This window comes from Tachyglossus aculeatus, chromosome 8 (genome assembly GCF_015852505.1).
Source record: "Tachyglossus aculeatus isolate mTacAcu1 chromosome 8, mTacAcu1.pri, whole genome shotgun sequence".
Taxonomy (NCBI): Eukaryota; Metazoa; Chordata; class Mammalia; order Monotremata; family Tachyglossidae; genus Tachyglossus; species Tachyglossus aculeatus.
The window spans coordinates 34,532,624-34,550,928 of NC_052073.1; the positions used below are offsets into that span (position 1 = coordinate 34,532,624).

General features: G+C 50.4%; 1 protein-coding gene across 2 annotated transcripts; it reads left to right on the forward strand.

Moving 5' to 3' along the window:
• Nucleotides 1-389: 389 nt before the first annotated feature.
• On the forward strand, nt 390-13,146 carry UBE2C (ubiquitin conjugating enzyme E2 C). Of its 2 annotated transcripts, XM_038750597.1 has the most exons (6): nt 390-490; nt 584-611; nt 3,207-3,293; nt 7,456-7,660; nt 7,763-7,822; nt 12,966-13,146. In XM_038750597.1, exons 1-6 carry the CDS (start codon nt 390-392, stop codon nt 13,022-13,024), a joined length of 540 nt encoding a protein of 179 aa, XP_038606525.1. In that variant the 3' UTR covers nt 13,025-13,146. The 2 variants fall into 2 exon arrangements, with proteins under 2 accessions (XP_038606525.1, XP_038606526.1); XM_038750598.1 differs by lacking the exon at nt 7,763-7,822.
• The last annotated feature ends 5,159 nt before the right edge of the window (nt 13,147-18,305 follow it).

Consider the following 18,305-nt stretch of genomic DNA (forward strand, 5'->3'; position numbering starts at 1 on the left):
GGTCCGACCAATGGCGGCGCGGGGCAGGGCGCCGGTCCGACCAATGGCGGCGCGGGGCAGGACGCCGGCCCCTCGACCAATGGCTGCGCGGGGCCGGACGCCGGCCGGACCAATGGCGGCGCGGGGCCGGACGCCGGCCCCTCGACCAATAGCTGCGCGGGGCCGTACGCCGGCCGGACCAATGGCGGCGCGCGTCTGGGTGGGCGGGGGTCGGTTGCCGGGCGTCCGGGCGCGTCGGCGCGGGCCATTGGCCGGATCAAACCCGAGCGCGCCTCCGATTGGTCGGCTCGGCCGGCGGGGCCCGATTCAAACGCGGGCGGGCGGGCGGGAGGGAAGGCACTTTCTTGCCGCCGTCGGGCCGTGCGTGTGTCCGGTTGTGTCCCGCTCCGATGGCCTCGCAGAACCGCGATCCCTCCGCCGCCGCCGCCAGCGCCGCCCACAAAGGGCCCGAGCCCCCGGGGGCCGCCGCCCGGGGCTCCGTCGGCAAGAGGTCACGCACCCCGCTCCCATTCCCATTCCCCCCCATTCCCGTTTTTCCCGTTGTTTTCCCCCCTGACTTCCCGCCGCCTCCCTGTCCCCGCAGGTTGCAGCAGGAGCTGATGACGCTGATGGTGAGCCGCCCTCGGAATCCTCCACACTCTGCTTCCGGATCCTCGGACACCCCCTGCTCCTGCCTCAGTTTCCCCTCTGGACCCCCCCCCCCTCCACGCGCGCGCGGTGGAAAGAGCCCGGGCTTGGGAGCCTCGAGGTCGTGGGTTCGAATCCCGCCTCCGCCAATTAGGACTTCGGCCCAGTCACGTCTCTGGGCCTCGGTTTCCTCATCTGTCAAATGGGGATGAATAATAATAATAATAATGATGGCGTTTGTTAAGCGCTTACTATGTGCGGAGCACTGTTCTAAGCGCTGGGGGGGATACAAGGTGAGCAAGTTGTCCCCCGTGGGGCTCCCAGTCTTCATCCCCATTTTCCAGATGAGGGAACTGAGGCTCAGAGAAGTGACTTGCCCAAGGTCACGCAGCAGGCACGTGGCCGAGCCGGGATTCGAACCCGTGACCTCTGACTCCGGAGCCATTCGTTGTTAAGCCACACGAGAAGCAGCGTGGTAATAATAATAATAATGGCGTTTGTTAAGCGCTTACTATGTGCGGAGCACTGTTCTAAGCGCTGGGGGGGATACAAGGTGAGCAAGTTGTCCCCCGTGGGGCTCCCAGTCTTCATCCCCATTTTCCAGATGAGGGAACTGAGGCTCAGAGAAGTGACTTGCCCGAGGTCACGCAGCAGGCACGTGGCTGAGCCGGGATTCGAACCCATGACCTCTGACTCCAGAGCCATTCGTTGTTAAGCCACACGAGAAGCGGCGTGGCCCGGTGGGAAAGAGCCCGGGCTTGGGAGTCGGAGGTCATGGGTTCAAATCCCGACTGTGGGCCAGTCACTTCGCTTCTCTGGGCCTCAGTTACCTCATCTGGAAAAGGGGGGTGAAGACTGTGAGCCCCCCGTGGGACAACCTGATCAGCTTGTCCCCTCCCCGGCGCTTAGAACAGTGCCTTGCACATAGTAAGCGCTTGATAAATACCATCATTATTATTATTAAGCGCTTACTATGTGCAGTGCACTGTTCTAAGGGCTGGGGAGGGGGATACAAGGCGATCAGGTTGTCCCATGGCGGGGGCTCACAGTTTTATAATCCCCATTTTACAGATGAGGTCACTGAGGCTCAGAGAAGCGACGTGACTCGCCCAAGGTCACACAGCAGACGTGTGGCGGAGTCAGAATTCGAACCCATGACCTCTGACTCCAAAGCCCGGGCTCTTTCCACTGAGCCACGCTGGATGAAGACTGGGAGTCCCCCGTGGGACAACCTGACAACCCTAAGCGCTTAGTACAGTGCTCTGCACACAGTAAGCGCTCAATAAATACGATTGATTGATCACCTTGTATCCTCCCCCCGCGCTGAGAACGGTGCTTGGCACGTAGTAAGCGCTTAATAAATGCTATTATTATTATTATCTTCGCCTTGGATGCGGATGACGTGCCCGGGGAGTGGGCAGGGAATGTCTCTATTTTTAAATTGGACTCCCCCCAGGCGCTTAATACAGTACTCTGCACACAGCAAGCACTCAATAGGCAATAATGCGGCGAGTCACTTAACTTCTCTGGGCCTCAGTTACCTCATCTGTAAAATCAATCAATCAAACCTATTTATTGAGCGCTTACTGTGGGCGCAGCACTGTACTAAGCGCTTGGGAAGTACAAGTTGGCAACATATAGAGACGGTCCCTAAGACCGTGAGCCCCCTGTGGGACAACCTGATGGCCTTGTAACCTCCCCGGCGCTTAGAACAGTGCTTTGCACATAGTAAGCGCTTAATAAATGCCATCATTATTAGTATTATTGTTGTGAGCCCACTGTTAGGTAGGGACCGTCTCTATATGTTGCCAACTTGTACTTCCCAGGCGCTTAGTACAGTGCTCTGCACATAGTAAGCGCTTAATAAATGCCATCATCATTATTATTATTATTATTATTATTGTGAGCCCACTGTTGGGTAGGGACCGTCTCTATCTGTTGCCAACTTGTACTTCCCAGGCGCTTAGTACAGTGCTCTGCACATAGTAAGCGCTTAATAAATGCCATCATTATTATTATTATTATTGTGAGCCCACTGTTGGGTAGGGACCGTCTATATGTTGCCAACTTGTACTTCCCAAGCGCTTAGTACAGTGCTCTGCACATAGTAAGTGCTTAATAAATGCCATCATTATTATTATTATTATTGTGAGCCCACTGTTGGGTAGGGACCGTCTATATGTTGCCAACTTGTACTTCCCAAGCGCTTAGTACAGTGCTCTGCACACAGCGCTCAGTAAATACGATTGATTTGTTAAGTGCTTACTATGTGAGCCCGTTGCTGGATAGGGACCGTCTCTATCTGTTGCCGCCTTGCCCTTCCCAAGCGCTTAGTACGGTGCTCCGCCCACCGTGAGCGCTCAATAAATACGATTGAATGAATGAATGTGCCAAGCACCGTTCTAAGCACTGGGGGAGATACAAGGCGGCGAGGTTGTCCCCGTCCCCATTTTCCAGATGAGGGAACCGAGGCCCGGGGAAGCGAAGTGGCTCGCTCGAGGTCACCAAGGGGGCAGGATTAGAACCCACATCCTCCGACTCCCGAGCCTAAAGCCGCCCCTCTCTTCTGCTTCTTCCAGATGTCCGGCGACAAGGGCATCTCCGCCTTCCCCGAGTCGGACAACCTCTTCCGATGGGTCGGGACCATCCACGGGGCCGTGGGCACGGTGGGTCTCCCCTCATCTTACCTCCTTCCCTCCCCGCAGCACCTGTATATATGTATATATGTTTGTACATATTTATTACTCTATTTATTTTACTTGTACATATCTATTCTATTTATTTTATTTTGTTAGTATGTTTGGTTTTGTTCTCCGTCTCCCCCTTTTAGACCGTGAGCCCACTGTTGGGTTGGGACCGTCTCTATACGTTGCCAATTTGTACTTCCCAAGCGCTTGGTACAGTGCTCTGCACATAGTAAGCGCTCAATAAATACGATTGGTGACGATATGTTTGTACATATTTATTACTCTATTTATTTTACTTGTACATATCTATTCTATTTTATTTTGTTAGCATGTTTGGTTTTGTTCTCCGTCTCCCCCTTTTAGACTGTGAGCCCACTGTTGGGTAGGGACCGTCTCTATACGTTGCCAATTTGGACTTCCCAAGCGCTTAGTCCAGTGCTCTGCACATAGTGAGCGCTCAATAAATACGATTGATGATGATATGTTTGTACATATTTATTACTCTATTTTACTTGTACATATCTATTCTATTTCTTTTATTTTGTTAGTATGTTTGGTTTTGTTCTCCGTCTCCCCCTTTTAGACTGTGAGCCCACTGTTGGGTAGGGACCGTCTCTATACGTTGCCAATTTGGACTTCCCAAGCGCTTAGTCCAGTGCTCTGCACATAGTGAGCGCTCAATAAATACGATTGATGATATGTTTGTACGTATTTATTACTCTATTTTACTTGTACATATCGATTCTATTTATTTTGTTAGCATGTTTGGTTTTGTTGTCTGTCTCCCCCTTCTAGACTGTGAGCCCACTGTTGGGTAGGGACTGTCTCTATACGTTGCCAATTTGGACTTCCCAAGCGCTTAGTACAGTGCTCTGCACATAGTAAGCGCTCAATAAATACGATTGATATGTTTGTACATATTTATTACTCTATTTTACTTGTACATATCTATTCTATTTATTTTATTTTGTTAGTATGTTTGGTTTTGTTCTCCGTCTCCCCCTTTTAGACTGTGAGCCCACTGTTGGGTAGGGACCGTCTCTATACGTTGCCAATTTGGACTTCCCAAGCGCTTAGTCCAGTGCTCTGCACATAGTGAGCGCTCAATAAATACGATTGATGATGTTTATACGTATTTATTACTCTATTTTACATGTACATATCTATTCTATTTCTTTTATTTTGTTAGCATGTTTGGTTTTGTTCTCTGTCTCCCCCTTCTAGACTGTGAGCCCACTGTTGGGTAGAGACTGTCTCTAGACGTTGCCAGTTTGGACTTCCCAAGCGCTTAGTCCAGTGCTCTGCACATAGTAAGCGCTCAATAAATACGATTGATGATATGTTTGTACGTATTTATTACTCTATTTTACTTGTACATATCTATTCTATTTTGTTAGTATGTTTGGTTTTGTTGTCAATCTCCCCCTTTTAGACTGTGAGCCCACTTTTGGGTAGGGACTGTCTCTATACGTTGCCAATTTGGACTTCCCAAGCGCTTAGTACAGTGCTCTGCACATAGTAAGCGCTCAATAAATACGATTGATATGTTTGTACATATTTATTACTCTATTTTACTTGTACATATCTATTCTATTTATTTTATTTTGTTAGTACGTTTGGTTTTGTTCTCCGTCTCCCCCTTTTAGACTGTGAGCCCACTGTTGGGTAGGGACCGTCTCTATACGTTGCCAATTTGGACTTCCCAAGCGCTTAGTCCAGTGCTCTGCACATAGTGAGCGCTCAATAAATACGATTGATGATGATATGTTTGTACATATTTATTACTCTATTTTACGTGTACATATCTATTCTATTTCTTTTATTTTGTTAGTATGTTTGGTTTTGTTCTCCGTCTCCCCCTTTTAGACCGTGAGCCCACAGTTGGGTAGGGACTGTCTCTATACGTTGCCAGTTTGTACTTCCCAAGCGCTTAGTCCAGTGCTCTGCACATAGTAAGCGCTCAATAAATACGATTGATATGTTTGTAAATATTTATTACTCTATTTTACTTGTACATATCTATTCTATTTATTTTATTTTGTTAGCATGTTTGGTTTTGTTCTCTGTCTCCCCCTTTTAGACCATGAGCCCACTGTTGGGTAGGGACTGTCTCTAGATGTTGCCAATTTGGAATTCCCAAGCGCTTACTTCAGTGCTCTGCACACAGTAAGCGCTCAATAAATACGATTGATGATATGTTTGTACATATTTATTACTCTATTTTACTTGTACATATCGATTCTATTTATTTTGTTAGTATGTTTGGTTTTGTTCTCTGTCTCCCCCTTCTAGGCTGTGAGCCCACTGTTGGGTAGGGACTGTCTCTATATGTTGCCAATTTGGACTTCCCAAGCGCTTAGTCTAGTGCTCTGCACATAGTAAGCACTCAATAAATACGATTGATGATGATATGTTTGTACATATTTATTACTCTATTTTACTTGTACATATCGATTCTATTTATTTTGTTAGTATATTTGGTTTTGTTGTCTGTCTCCCCCTTTTAGACCGTGAGCCCACTGTTGGGTAGGGACCGTCTCTATACGTTGCCAATTTGGACTTCCCAAGCGCTTAGTCCAGTGCTCTGCACATAGTAAGCGCTCAATAAATACGATTGATGATATGTTTGTACGTATTTATTACTCTATTTTACTTGTACATATCTATTCTATTTTGTTAGTATGTTTGGTTTTGTTGTCCATCTCCCCCTTTTAGACCGTGAGCCCACTGTTGGGTAGGGACCGTCTCTATACGTTGCCAATTTGGACTTCCCAAGCGCTTAGTCCAGTGCTCTGCACATAGTAAGCGCTCAGTAAATACGATTGATGGTATGTTTGTACGTATTTATTACTCTATTTTACTTGTACATATCTATTCTATTTTGTTAGTATGTTTGGTTTTGTTGTCCATCTCCCCCTTTTAGACCGTGAGCCCACTGTTGGGTAGGGACTGTCTCTATACGTTGCCAATTTGGACTTCCCAAGCGCTTAGTCCAGTGCTCTGCACATAGTAAGCGCTCAATAAATACGATTGATGATATGTTTGTACATATTTATTACTCTATTTTACTTGTACATATCTATTCTATTTTATTTTGTTAGCATGTTTGGTTTTGTTCTCCGTCTCCCCCTTTTAGACCGTGAGCCCACTGTTGGGTAGGGACCGTCTATACGTTGCCAATTTGGACTTCCCAAGCGCTTAGTCCAGTGCTCTGCACATAGTGAGCGCTCAATAAATACGATTGATGATGATATGTTTGTACATATTTATTACTCTATTTTACTTGTACATATCTATTCTATTTATTTTATTTTGTTAGTATGTTTGGTTTTGTTCTCCGTCTCCCCCTTTTAGACCGTGAGCCCACTGTTGGGTAGGGACTGTCTCTATACGTTGCCAATTTGGACTTCCCAAGCGCTTAGTCCAGTGCTCTGCACATAGTGAGCGCTCAATAAATACGATTGATGATGTTTGTACGTATTTATTACTCTATTTTACGTGTACATATCTATTCTATTTCTTTTATTTTGTTAGCATGTTTGGTTTTGTTCTCTGTCTCCCCCTTTTAGACCGTGAGCCCAGTGTTGGGTAGGGACCGTCTCTATACGTTGCCAATTTGTACTTCCCAAGTGCTTAGTCCACTGCTCTGCACACAGTAAGCGCTCAATAAATACGATTGATGATATGTTTGTACGTATTTATTACTCTATTTTACTTGTACATATCGATTCTATTTATTTTGTTAGCATGTTTGGTTTTGTTGTCTGTCTCCCCCTTCTAGACTGTGAGCCCACTGTTGGGTAGGGACTGTCTCTATACGTTGCCAATTTGGACTTCCCAAGCGCTTCGTCCAGTGCTCTGCACATAGTGAGCGCTCAATAAATACGATTGATGATGATATGTTTGTACATATTTATTACTCTATTTTACTTGTACTTCTTTTATTTTGTTAGTATGTTTGGTTTTGTTGTCCGTCTCCCCCTTGTAGACCGTGAGCCCACGGTTGGGGAGGGCCCGTCTCTCGATGGTGCCAACTTGGACTTCCCAAGCTAAGCTTAGTCCGGTGCTCTGCACACAGTAAGCGCTCAATAAATCCGATCGATTGATTGATGGATTGATTCCGTCCTCCCTCCCCCGCCAGGTGTACGAAGACCTGCGCTACAAGCTGTCCCTGGAGTTCCCCAGCGGGTACCCCTACAATGCCCCCACGGTGAAGTTCGTCACCCCCTGTTACCACCCGAACGTCGACACCCAGGGCAACATCTGCCTGGACATCCTCAAGGACAAGTGGTCGGCCCTGTACGACGTCCGGACCATCCTGCTGTCCATCCAGAGCCTGCTGGGAGGTGAGCGGGGGGCCGCGGGCGGGCGGGCGGCCGCGCGGGGGGCTTCCCCCGTCTCGTCCCGGGCTTCTCGTCGACCCCCCGGCTTCCCCTGTCCCCCCGCAGAGCCCAACATCGACAGCCCCCTGAACACCCACGCCGCCGAACTCTGGAAGAATCCCACGGGTGAGTGTCGGGGCTTGTCGTCCAAACCCGGGCGGTGGCTTCTGCCCACTGTTGAGTAGGGACCAACTTGTCCTTCCCGAGCGCTTAGTACAGCGCCCTGCACACAGGAAGCGCTCAATAAATACGACCGATTGATCGAAAACCTCCGGCGGCGCGGGAGACCCCCCAGTGCGGCCGAGCGGAGAGAGCCCGGGGTCGGAACGACCTGGGTTCTAACCCCGGCTCCACCATGTGATGATAACCACGGTATCTAATTAAATAATTAATGATGGCATTAAGCACTTAATATTTATTGAGCGCTTACTGTGTGCAGAGCACTGTACTAAGCGCTTGGGAAGTCCAAGTTGGCAACATCTAGAGACGGTCCCTACCCAACAGTGGGCTTACAGTCTAGAAGGGGGAGACAGAGAACAAAACAAAACATGTTAACAAAATAAAATAAATAGAATAAATATGTACAAATAAAATAGAGTAATAAATACGCACATACATATATACAGTGCAAAGCACTGTTCTAGGCGTTGGGGAGGTTACAAGGTGACCAGATATATTAGTTGCCAACTTGTACTTCCCAAGCACTTAGTACAGTGCTCCGCACACAGTAAGCACTCAATAAATACAACTGAATAAATGAATGAATCAGATTGTCCCAATAAATACGACTGATTGATCGAAAACCTCCCTCTATATGTTGCCAATTTGAACTTCCCAAGCGCTTAGTACAGTGCTCTGCACATAGTAAGCACTCAATAAATATGATTGATCTAGAGACGGTCCCTACCCAACAGTGGGCTCACAGTCTAGAAGGGGGAGACAGAGAACAAAACAAAACATGTTAACAAAATAAAATAAATAGAAGAAATATGTACAAATAAAATAGAATAATAAATACGCACAAACATATATACAGTGCAAAGCACTGTTCTAAGCGTTGGGGAGGTTACAAGGTGACCAGATATATATGTTGCCAACTTGTACTTCCCAAGCGCTTAGTACAGTGCTCTGCGCACAGTAAGCGCTCAATAAATTCATTCATTCAATCGTATTTGAATGAATGAATGAATGAATCAGATTGTCCCACCGAGGGGTCACGTTCTTCATCCCCATTTTCCAGATGAGGTCACTGAGGCCCGGAGAAGTGAAGTGACTTGCCCAGGGTCACGCAGCTGACCATTGGCGGAGCCGGGATTTGAACCCATGACCTCCGACTCCAAAGCCCGGGCTCCAGCGGGGCTCGCCGTCCCCATCCCCGCTTGACAGATGAGGGAACCGAGGCCCAGGGAAGGGAAGCGACTTGTCCAAGGTCACGCGGCAGACGAGTGGCGGAGCCGGGATTAGAACCCGGGTCCTTGGGCCTCCTCCCCTAAGCCACGCTGCTTCTCCACTTGTCCACGGTGTGACCACGGGCAAACTACTCCTCTGTGCCTCGGTTGCCTCATCTGTACGATGGGGATCGAGTCCGTGAGCCCCGGGGGGGCCCAACCTGATTATCGTGGCTCGACCCCAGTGTTTAGGGCAGTGTTTGGCACATCGCGCTTAACCAGTATCGTAATTATTCATCAATACCACCAACAGAGACCCCCCACCTCAACTCTGGCTCTTCTGAATCCATCCATTCATACATTCAATGGTATTTATTGAGCGCTTCCTGTGTGCAGAGCACTGTACTAAGCGCTTGGGAAGTCCAAGTTGGCAACCTCTAGAGCCGGTCCCTACCCAACAGCGGGCTCACGGTCTAGAAGGGGGAGACAGACAACAAAACAAAACATATTAACAAAATAAAATAAATAGAATAAATATGTGCAAATAAAATAGAGTAATAAATACGTACATTTTCATTCATTCATTCATTCAATCGTATTTACTGAGCGCTTACTGTGTGCAGAGCACTGGACTAAGCACTTAACAAAATAAAATAAATAAATACAGACCATCCCATCTTCCCCAGGCCGAACATAACCGGACGCTTTCAGTTTCCTCCATTCGGTAGCATTTACGGAGCACTCGCTGTCAGTCAGTTGTATTTATTGGGCGCTTACTGTGTGGAGAGCACCGTACTAAGCGATCGGGGCCGTCTATTGTACTGCCCGAGCGCTTAGTCCAGTGCTCTGCACATAGTAGGCGCCCAATAAATACGACTGAACGAATGAATATAACAGTACATTAAGAGGGCAAAAGCAACCATAAGGCTCTTTGACTGGAAGCTCGCTGTGGGCAGGGAATGTGTCCGCTAATTCTGTTCCTTGTCGTATTTATTGAGCGCTTCCAGCGTGCAGAGCGCTGTCCTAGGCGCTTAGCACTGTCGTATTCTCCCAAGCGCTCAGTACAGTGTTCCACACATAGTAAGCGCTCAAATACGCTTGATTCGTCCCTGAGCGTCGGCTGTAGATCGTAAATTCCCTGTGGGCAAGAATCACATTCAACCACTCGACCCCCATTGTCCTTTCTCCAGCAGTCCGGTGCTCCGCGCACAGAAAGCACCTTTGGGCTGGGTGACCTTGGGCAAGTCACTTTACTTCCCTGGGCCTCGGTTTCCTCACCTGGAAAATGGGAATTAAGACCGTGACAGTGTCCATCCTGATGGTCTTGTATCTACCCAAGCGCTTAAAACAGTGCCTGGCGCGTAGTTAAGCATCTAACAAGTACCATAATTATTATTAATTATTAAGCACTTGATAAATACCATTGATACTGAGAATTTGGCAGGGTAGAAGAGAACCCTTTGCTAGGATCCCTGCCCTCGAGGAGTTTATTAATAATAATAATAATGGTATTTGCTAAGCACTTATTATGTGCCAAGCATTGTTCTAAACCCTTGTCTTTCCACTAAGCCATGCTGCTTCTGTACCATCTAAAGAGTTAAAGGGGTAAAATAATTTTATTCATTCATTCAGTCGTATTTATTGAGCGCTTACTGTGTGCAGACCACTGGACTAAGCGCTTGGGAAGCTATATAATGGCATTTATTAAGTGTTTACTATGTGAGCTGAACGGAAGGGGGTTTCAACACCACGGCAGCACCAGAATGTGCTATTTAGGCGCTCACTATGTGCCAAGCACTGTACTAAGCCCTGGGGCGGATGCAGGTTAATCGGGCCTCGTGTCCTCGGGAGGGAGAATCCCCATTTTGCAGATGAGGGGACTGAGGCGCCCAGGGCGGGGAAATGACTTACCCAAGGTCACACAGCGGACGCGTGGGGATTGAGGATGTTTTTTAGAATGTCGCCGGCGAAGGAGCGGGCCGTTTCTCGGCTTCCGTCCATCCAACCGGACGTCACGGGACTTATTGAGCGCCTACTGTGCGCGGACCACTGGCGTGAGCTGTAGAGAGAACGGGAGGAAGGTGTCTAGACGCTTTCCCCGAGCGGCGACCCTGTCCGTCCCGCTCCAACGGGCCCAGAGACTCCGAAATAAATGAGCTGAGCAGAGGTAGCTGCTTCCCTTAGTGTGTTTAAGTACTTATTGGGCGTCAAACGCTGTTCTAAACACTGGGGTAGATACAATCAATCAGGACCCACCCGGTATTAAAGAAGGGAGACCGGGCGTTGAATCCCCATTTTGCAGTGGAAGAAACTGAGGCAAAGCGGAGTGACTTGCCCAAGGTCACACGACAGGGAAGAGGCGGAGCGGGATTAGAACTCGGGTCCTCTGGACAGCCGGCTCGAGCTCTTTCCAGTGCTCCTCGCTTTGGGCGGGCACCGGCTTTGCTGTCCGTCTCCCCTCTTTTTAGACTGTGAGCCCGCCGTGGGCAGGGATTGTCTCTCTCTGTTGCTGAACTGTACTTTCCGAGCGCTTAGTACAGCGTTCTGCCCCCAGTCAGCGCTCAATAAATGCGATTCAGTGAACGAGTGAAGTGAGAAAAAGCAGCATGACGCAGTACCTAGAGCCCGGGCCTGAGAGGCGGAATCAATCAATCAATCAATCGAATTTATTGAGCGCTTACTGTGTGCAGAGCACTGTACTAAGCACTTGGGAAGTACAAGTTGGCGGAAGGTCGTGGGTTCTCATCCCGGCTCTGCCGCTTATCAGCTGTCTTGCCTTGGACAAGTGGCTTCACTTCTCTGGGCCTCAGTTTCCCTCATCTGGAAAATGGGGATGGAGACTGCGAGCCCCATATGGGACTGTATCCAACCTGAGTAGCTTGTATGCACCCCAGCGCTTAGCACAGTGCCTGGCACATAATAAGCGCTTAACAAATACCATGATTATTATTACTACTTGAGTGAGGGAGAGGTTACAGCGCATTTCATTCATTCAGTCGTATTTATCGAGCGCTTACTGGGTGCAGAGCGCTGTACTAAGCGCCCGGGAAGTACAAATTGGCAACATATAGGGACGGTCCCTACCCAAAAACGTGTTTGGTCTCAGCCTAAATTTGCGGGGAGGGTAATAATAATGATAATAATGATAATGATGGTGTTAACGTGACTTAGTGGAAAGAGCCCGGGCTTGCGAGTCAGAGGTCGCGGGTTCTAATCCCGGCTCTGCCGCTTGCCAGCTGTGAGACTGTGGCCGAGTCACTTCACTTCTCTGGGCCAGTTCCCTCATCTGTAAAACTCTATTTTACTCTATTTATTTATTTTATTTGTACCTATCTATTCTATTTATTTTCTTTTGTTCGTACGTTTGGTTTTGTTCTCCGTCTCCCCCTTTGAGACTGTGAGCCCACTGTTGGGTAGGGACCGTCTCTAGATGTTGCCAACTTGGACTTCCCAAGCGCTTAGTCCAGTGCTCTGCACATAGTAAGCGCTCAATAAATACAATCAGTGATGATGATGATAAAACGGGGATGAAGATGGTAAGCCGCACGTGGGACAACCTGATCGCCTCGTATCGACCCTGGCGCTTCGAACAGTGCTTGGCACATAGTAAGTGCTTAACAAATATCATCATTATTATTATTACGTGCCAAGCAGTGTTCCAAGCATCAGGATCGATACAAGGTCGTCAGATTGTCCCACACGGGGCTCCCCGTTTTCCAGCTGTGGTCACCGAGGCCCAGAGAAGTGACCTACCCAAGGTCACCCAGCAGACGAGTGGCGGAGCCGGGATTAGAACCCCGAACCCTTCGCCCCCCGTTTGATTTTCCCCTAAGGCCGAGGCGCGGCGGCTCATCTGGCTTCTCTTTATTCCTTCCCCGAAGCCTTCAAGAAGTACCTGCGAGAAACTTACCCGAAGCAAACGAGCGGCCAGGAGCCCTGATCCCGCCCGCGCTCGTGGGCCGTCTCCGTCGTCTCCGTCTCTTTTTATGGCTTCACTCTTCTCTGTCCCGCACGGGTCTCTGTATCATAGACTGTCCTTTAAATTAAACGCTCCGGTCGAGACGTTCGATGTACAAATAAAACGTGGTTTTGTTAAAACGGCGACGCTCCGTTCTGCGGCCGAGGCTCCCCTCTGGGCGGGCGGTGTTCAGATCGGTCAAGGGGTGCTATCAGGCGCTCGGTACGGTGCTCTGCCCTCAATGAATGAATGAATGATGACGGTATTCGTTAGGCGCTTACTATGTGCCAAGCGCTGAGGTGGGTACGAGGTCATCAGGTTGTCCCGTGTGGGGCTCACGGTCTTCATCCCTATTTTACAGATGAGGGAACTGAGGCGCGGAGAAGCGAATGGGGCGCGATGAGAAAATGGGATGGGGTCTAAAAATCGGAGGTCTTTGGCGGGGGGAACAGTAGGGATTTACGGGGAGGAGGTTGTGGTCAGAGAGAGTGGGTTTTCAGAGTTGGTGAGGGGGAGAGATGTGGAGCAGGAGGTCAGCGGAGTTGAGGGAGTGATGGAAGGCGGGAAGCAGATATTGAAGTTCCCAAGGATCGGTGTAGGCATGGAGAAAGAGAGGAGGAAGGCGAGAAAGGGGTCGGAACGGTTGAAGTTGGAGTTGGGAGGCGGGAGAATCCGGAAGGGGTGGTAGGGGGGCTTCAAAGGAGAGGGAAGGGGGAGGTGGGATGGAGTGAAAGCGGCATTGGGGAGCGAGAAGGAAGCCAACATCTTTCCCGGTATCTGGGAGGGTGGAGAGAGCAGCATTCATTCATTCAATCGTATTTATTGAGCACTTACTGTGTGCAGAGCACTGTACTAAGCGCTTGGGAAGTACAAGTTGGCGGCCCCTAACCCGACAATGGGCTCACAGTCTAGAAGGGGGAAGAATTGTGGGAAGGGGGAAGAAGGGGGAAGGGGGAAGAATTGTGGACATTGTGGGAAGGGGGAAGAATTGTGGGGGGAAGAAGGGGGAAGGGGGAAGAATTGTGGACATATTTTGTCCACAAAACAAAGTATGTGGACAGGCGTCAAGTCGTCAGATGGAAATAAAGCTAGATGCACATCATTAGCAAAATAAATAGAAGAGTCAATATGGACAAGTGAAATCAATAGGGTGATAAATCTGTAGAAACATATCTATAGGTGCTGTGGGGAGGGGAAGGAGGTAGGGCGGGGGGATGGGAAGGAGGAGAGGAAAAAGGGGGCTCAGTCTGGGAAGACTTCTTGGAGGAGGTGAGCTCTCCGTAGGGCTTTGAAGGGAGGAAGAGAGCGGAAATGTGCGGAAGGAGGGCATTCCGGGCCGGGGGAGGACATAGGCTGGGGGTCGACGGCGGGACGGGCGAGAACGAGGTACAGGGAGGAGGTGAGCGGCAGAGTTAGGTTAGAAGTTAGAGTCCTCTAGACTGTAAGATCCTTACGAGCAGGGAACGTGTCTACCAACTCTGCTATACTGTAGTAATAATAATAATGATGGCATTCATTAAGCACTTACTATGTGCAAAGCACTGTTCCGAGCAGCAGGAGAGACCGGGTCATCGGGGGCCAGAAAAGTTTCAGCAATGGTGAGAAGGAGGAGCGATTGAGTCAGGAACAGGTCAAGGATGACGGGGAGCTTCCCCATGACGGAGCGCGGGGGCCACGGGCCGCATTTGGTCGAAAGCGGACAAAGCAAAGGAACGGCGAGGGGTCGCTTGGGAATGAGCTGCTGTGGGAAGGGGACGAGGGACTAGGACAGGGATGGGGTGGGGAGGAATGGGGGGGACCGAGCAAGGAGTGGGAATGGGGTTGGAAGTTTGAGGGGGCAGGAATGGTGCGGTGGGAGGGGAGGACTGGGGTGGGCGGCCTGCAGGGGGGAGAGGGAAGGGTCGTGGCGGGGCTGGTGAAGTTTCAATCTTGTAGTTGAGGGAAAAGCAGTAATTATTTCATCCCGTGATACCCCGAGGGGACGGCTGAATGGTCCTTGGGGCCTTGAGAGGGGAGAGGCCGGAGATTAGGAGAACCCCGAGGAGATGGCCGGATTGTCCTTCGGGCCTTGAGAGAGAAGAGGCCGGAGACGAGGAGTAAACAGACTGGGTTGGGGTGAACGTAGGAGACAGCAGGAGTTTAGTCGGCGTGGAGGCTGAAGATCTCGACGTCCTCGGACGGCGTTGGGTCTCGGTCCCGGGCCGTGGTCCGGGCCAGTTTTTAAATACCGTGGATTGATCGATGAAGGCCGAGGCCCAGAAAGCGTAAGTGACTTGGCCAAGGTCGCACAGCAGGTAGGCAGGTATTTTACTTGTACATATCTATTCTATTTTATTTTATTTTGTTAGTATGTTTGGTTTTGTTCTCTGTCTCCCCCTTTTAGACTGTGAGCCCACTGTTGGGTAGGGACTGTCTCTATACGTTGCCATCTTGTACTTCCCAAGCGCTTAGTACAGTGCTCTGCACACAGTAAGCGCTCAATAAATACGATTGATGATGATGCTGATTGATTGGTGGAACATTAGAACCCAAGGTCTGTGACTGTCAAGCCCGGGTTCTTTCCACTTGGCCAAATCCAGTGGATTTCCATTCATTCATTCATTCATTCATTCATTCAATCGTATTTATTGAGCGCTCACTGTGTGCAGGGCACTGTACTAAGCATTTGGGAAGTACAAGTTGGCAACATATAGAGACGGTCCTAATCCTCCTTGGTCTTTCCCACCACCTCTGATGCAGGACCACTCAGTGCTCGGCACCTAGTAAGCGCTTAACAAACACCATCGTTATATTCACTGAAAATAATCGTAATAATTGGGGTATTTGTTAAACACTCACTACGTACCAAGCACTGGAGCGGATACAAACTAATCTGGTTAGACACAGTCCCAGTCCCCCACTGGGGCTCTCTGTGTAAGCGGGAGGGAGAATAAGAATTGAATCTCTTAGTTTGCAGGTAGGAAACTGAGGCCCAGAGAAGTGAAGTGACTGCCCAAGGTCACCCAGCAGTAAGTGAGAAGCAGTTTGGCTCAGTGGAAAAGAGCCCGGGCTTTGGAGTCAGAGGTCACGGGTTCAAATCCCGGCTCCGCCAATTGTCAGCCGGGTGACTTTGGGTGAGTCACTTCACTTCTCCGGGTCTCAGTTACCTCATCTGTAAAATGGGGATTAAGACTGTGAGCCCCCCGTGGGACAACCTGACCACCTTCTAACCTCCCCAGCGCTTAGAACAGTGCTTTGCACATAGTAAGCACTTAATAAATGCCATTATTACCATTATTAAAAGTGGCAGAGAAACCAGGTCCTCTGACATAACAAAATTATTATTATCATTACTACTACTACCGCTAATAGACGGTTCCCCGGAGTGAACACACCTGTATATATGTATATGTGTTTGTACGTATTTGTTGCTCTGTTTTGTTTTGCTTGTACATATTTGTTCTATTTGTTTTGTTGGTGTGTTTTGTTTTGTTGTCTGTCTCCCCCTGGACTGCGGGCCTGCTGTTGGGTAGGGATCGTCTCTAGATGTTGCCAACTTGGACTTCCCAAGCGCTTAGTCCAGTGCCCTGCACACAGTAAGCGCTCAATAAACCCGATTGAATGAATGGATGGAGTGCTGTCTGTGTGCCAAGCCCAAGGTCAGCCAGCAGGTCAGTAGCGGGGCGGGATTAGAACCCAGGTCCTCCTGGCTTGCAGTGCCGGTCAGGGTCCACGAGGCAAGCTGTCACCAAAACCTGCCGGTCTCAGCTCTGCAACATTGCCGAGATCCGCCCTTTCCTCTCCATCCCAACAGCTACCCTGATCGTTCAAGCTCTCATCCTATCCCATCTGGACTACTGCATCAGCCTTCTCTCTGATCTCCCATCCTCGTGTCTCTCTCCACTTCACTCCATACTTCACGCCGCTGCCCGGATTATCTTTGTCCAGACACGCTCTGGGCATGTTACTCCCCTCCTCAAAAATCTCCAGTGGCTACCAATCAATCTGCGCATCAGGCAGAAACTCCTCACCCTGGGCTTCAAGTCTGTCCATCCCCTGGCCCCCTCCTACCTCACCTCCCTTCTCTCCTTCTCCAGCCCAGCCAGCACCCTCCGCTCCTCTGCCCCTAATCTCCTCACCGTTAGGCCTCATTCTCACCTGTCCCACCATCGACCCCCGGCCCACGTCACCCCCCGGGCCTGGAATGCCCCCAGTCCCTCTGCCCATCCGCCAAGCTCGCTCTCTTCCTCCCTTCAAGGCCCTGCTGAGAGCTCACCTCCTCCAGGAAGCCTTCCCAGACTGAGCCCCTTCCTTCCTCTTCCCCTCGTCCCCCTCTCCATCCCCCCCATCTCACCTCCTTCCCTTCCCCACAGCACCTGCATGTATGTATATATGTTTGTACATATTTATTACTCTATTTATTTTACTTGTACCTATCTATTCTATTTCTTTTATTTTGTTAGTATCTTTGGTTTTGTTCTCTGTCCCCCCCCACTTTTAGACTGTGAGCCCACTGTTGGGTAGGGACCGTCTAGATGTTGCCAACTTGGACTTCCCAAGCGCTTAGTCCAGTGCTCTGCACACAGTAAGCGCTCAATAAATACGATTGATTGATTGATTGATTGATTGAGGCGGCGCTGCCTCTCGGAGGCGCAGTTGGAGGGGGACACCGGGCCCCGCCCCCCCGCCCCTCCCGGCCAATGGGCGCTGCCCCGCCCCTCTCCCAAGCCCCGCCCCATTTTCAGGCCACGCCCACCCACTCCTCCCTGCGGAAGCCGGCCCCGCCCCCCCGCCCAAAGGGCGCGACCCCGCCCATATCCTGAGCCACGCCCCCTTTCCAGGCCCCGCCCTCCCATTCTTCCTTCAGGAATTCGTCCACGCCCCCTAGCTCCCTCCAGGCCCCGCCCCTGGTAGGCGGAGCCCCGCCCCTCTCCTAACCCCGCCCTCCCTCAGGAACTCAACCCCTCCCCTTTCCCAAGCCCCGCCCCCTGTCCTATGCCCCGCCCAGCCCTCCCTCAGGATCTCGGCCCCGCCCCTGAGATGGCTCCCAGGCCCCGCCCACCCACTCCTCCCTCAGGAACTCGGCTCCGCCCCCGCCTTTCCCCTAAGCCCCGCCCATCGGGGGCGGATCTCCCGGGTCACGCCCACCCGCCCTCGGGAGGTCGGCCCCGCCCCTTTCCGAAGCCCCGCCCTTCTCCCGGCCAAGCCCACCCGCCCCTCTCCTAAGCCCTTCCCCTCATGGATGCAATCCCAACAACGCCCCTCTCCTAAACCCCGCCCTTCT